Source organism: Mandrillus leucophaeus, unplaced genomic scaffold (genome assembly GCF_000951045.1).
Source record: "Mandrillus leucophaeus isolate KB7577 unplaced genomic scaffold, Mleu.le_1.0 Scaffold6, whole genome shotgun sequence".
Classification (NCBI taxonomy): domain Eukaryota; kingdom Metazoa; phylum Chordata; class Mammalia; order Primates; family Cercopithecidae; genus Mandrillus; species Mandrillus leucophaeus.
The window spans coordinates 2,230,214-2,233,507 of NW_012106474.1; the positions used below are offsets into that span (position 1 = coordinate 2,230,214).

General features: G+C 47.9%; 1 protein-coding gene across 1 annotated transcript in view; it reads left to right on the forward strand.

The window, feature by feature from the left end:
• The window catches only part of THBS2 (thrombospondin 2), a 40,600-nt gene that overhangs the window by 3,137 nt on the left and 34,169 nt on the right, over positions 1-3,294 (forward strand). The window contains exons 3-4 of the mRNA XM_011999660.1: positions 788-861; positions 2,331-2,887. Of these exons, the coding sequence (XP_011855050.1) occupies positions 810-861; positions 2,331-2,887 (609 nt within the window). The 5' untranslated portion in view covers positions 788-809. The remainder of the gene's footprint in view (positions 1-787; positions 862-2,330; positions 2,888-3,294) is intronic.

A 3,294-nucleotide genomic window follows, 5' to 3' on the forward strand; every position in this document is an offset into this window, starting at 1 on the left:
TGGGGAGCCCCGGGGCCCGCAGGCTCATGCTCCTTCGGGAGAGGAGAAGCTGAGACCCACAGGGTTAATCGTGCAGCAGGGCACTGGGCCACGTCTCCTGACTCCGGGTCCAGCCTCCACTGAGCTGTGCCAACTTAAAATCCCCAAGAATGGAAAAACAGGCCTGCAGGAAAATAAAAAGGCAGGGTCAAAATGATGGCTAAGTCAAGTGTTCTGTTTTTCTGTAAGTATAATTCACCAAATTAAGTTTATTTCTAACTTTTTTTTACAGTTAGTATTTATTCTGTTTAATTACGTTATGTGTAACTGTTTTTTTTCTGGATATTTACACAAAATGCTTTCACAGATTATTTTTGTCAGGCTGGATATTTTTCTAAATTCAAACTTTCCAGATCTAAGTCCTGTCTACGAGTCATATGAACAGAATTACTCCTGGCAAGCGCTGACCTTGCCCATCGTCCATTTGCTCATCTGTAAAACGAGGACAATTAGAGCACCACTTACCTCCTCGGCTATTATGAAGATGAAATAATAGGAATATTTAGAACGTGATGAGCACAGTGCTTGCCGGTGAATGCCAGCCTAACAAATCTTAGTTATAGTTAGAAGAATCCTGCTTGAAAAGTAAATTTCCTCCTTAGCTCTTAGTTTCCCACAAATCCAGTTGGTGCTGAGTTTTATATGCAAACTGTTTTTCAATGGTCATGTGAGTCACTGGGCCAGTCTCCCTCATAGGCAGGGTTGCAGCTGTGGACTCATCACTAACAAGGGTTTCCTGTATCCCCAGGAGCTAAACTGCAGGAGGCAGGATGGTCTGGGGGCTGGTCCTGCTGGCTCTGTGGGTGTGGCCCAGCACACAAGGTGAGTGTCCTCAGAGCCCGTGGTCTCTTGGGCTTGTGAGATGTGGCTTAGCTGCAAGGCGAGAGACGACAAAATAAAGTGTGTAGTAGGACAATTTTACCCGTGAGGACCTTCTAGCTCCTTAATAGTAACTTACTTCAGAGCCAATATGACATGAGAGAATTTATCTTTGGAAAATTCAGGTGTTAGAGAAAAATGCCATTCCACTTAGAGTTGCACAGTTTATCCTTTTTTTTCTGTAGAGGATGTTCACAGCACTGCAAGCGTTTGGTGTTTGTTGAATTATTTTTACTCCACTTTCTTCCTCCTTTAAATATTTTCCCATGTGTTTACTTTTCTACAGTATGATTTTTAATGACCACGTAATATTTCATCACAGATGAAGTTTGATCTTTTTCCATCAATTCCCACTTAGATTGGTTTATTTTCATTAGCATAAACGGTGACACAAAAAATACTGACGTGGATAAATCTTAAGTAGCATTTGTGATTATGTCCTTTGGATAGGTTACAAAATTAGAATTGTTGAATCAAAGCTTTTAATTCTTGCCAAGTAACTCTATGGAAAGTGGTCCCATGCCCACTTCTATCAGCAACACTGTGTATTATACTGTTCTAATTTGCCAAATATTACATGAAAAGGAAGGCTTTGTTTAAACTTTCCGTTCAGTGTATTACTTTGAATTATTTAAACTGTTATGATTTTGGTGAGGTCTGATCACTTTTCTTGCCAATAGCTTAGGTGGTGAGTTAAAACCATTTGTTTCTATACTGGACACTGATCACTCTTTCAGATCCTTACCCACAGGGTGCATTAAGAGCTGGAGAATATATTTTTACAAAATAGCAACCTGCTAACATAACGGGTTATAGGCAGTTGATCTCAACAAGAAAGCAACATATGAGTGAGCCACTTTCAGACACTTTATCAACAGCAAGGCTAAAGATCCATGTCTTTCCTAGTTTATTCATTCATTTATTTCCTGAGCAATCAACTGGTAGAGAGGACGGCTGCTTTTCGGCCTCAGATCTGAGATGGAAGAGCCAGACAGAGTGACTTGGGACATGTGCCAGAATGTCAGTCGAGGCCGGATTCCCTCACCACGAAGGTCGGGCTATGCAAAGGGCCAGCTGAACGGACAGGGCGCTGCCTGGCCCCACCGATTTACCTTCTGGCACACGCTCCTCGGCCAGCCAGGGACAGAAGCTGACCCCACAGACCCGCAGCTGCGCTGGGACCACACTCTGAGTAGCGGCACTGGCAGTGGCTTTTCATCAGAGATTCGTCAGATAGTGGCTTTTCATCAGAGATGGCTCTAGCACTCCTATAAAAGAGGGAGAGAAGCTGTGGGATATTGGGAGGCCTGGTTAATTTCCTTACACAGGAGGTTCTGGTTTGTCACCCTGGGTCCGGCCAACCTCGCCCTCTTCCCCCACGTCACCCTTCTGCACTGCGGTTCCCTTTGCAGCTGGTCACCAGGACAAAGGCACGACCTTCGACCTTTTCAGTATCAGCAACATCAACCGCAAGACCATTGGCGCCAAGCAGTTCCGCGGGCCCGACCCCGGCGTGCCGGCTTACCGCTTCGTGCGCTTCGACTACATCCCGCCGGTGAACGCAGAGGACCTCAGCAAGATCACCAGGATCATGCGGCAGAAGGAGGGCTTCTTCCTCACGGCCCAGCTCAAGCAGGACGGCAAGTCCAGGGGCACGCTGCTGGCTCTGGAGGGCCCCGGTCTCTCCCAGAGGCAGTTCGAGATCGTCTCCAATGGCCCGGGGGACACGCTGGACCTCATCTACTGGATCGACGGCACCCGGCACGTGGTCTCCCTGGAGGACGTGGGCCTGGCTGACTCGCAGTGGAAGAACGTCACCGTGCAGGTGGCTGGAGAGACCTACAGCCTGCACGTGGGCTGCGACCTCATAGACAGCTTCGCTCTGGACGAGCCCTTCTACGAGCACCTGCAGGCGGAAAAGAGCCGGATGTACGTGGCCAAAGGCTCTGCCAGAGAGAGTCACTTCAGGGTACGCTCTGCAGGGAGGCGGCCACGGTGAGGGAGGAAAGAGCTTTGCTGGGAACTGACCCGCCAGTGCGTCTGGTGATGCGATGCTTGAGCAGGCGGAGCGTGGCCTTAGAGAAGCACACTGCACCTCCACACACGTGCTCACATGCACACATGCACACACTGCACACCACATGCAACCACAGGCATGTGCACACGTGCACATGCACCACACACCCATGAACACGCATGCACACAAACACATGAACACACATCCAAAGACATATGCACAAACACTGCATATGGACTCACACTCGCATGTGTATATACATCACACATGCACACACACGAACACACATCCAGAGACATATACACAAACACTGCATATGCACTCACACTTGTATATGTATATACATCACACATGCACAC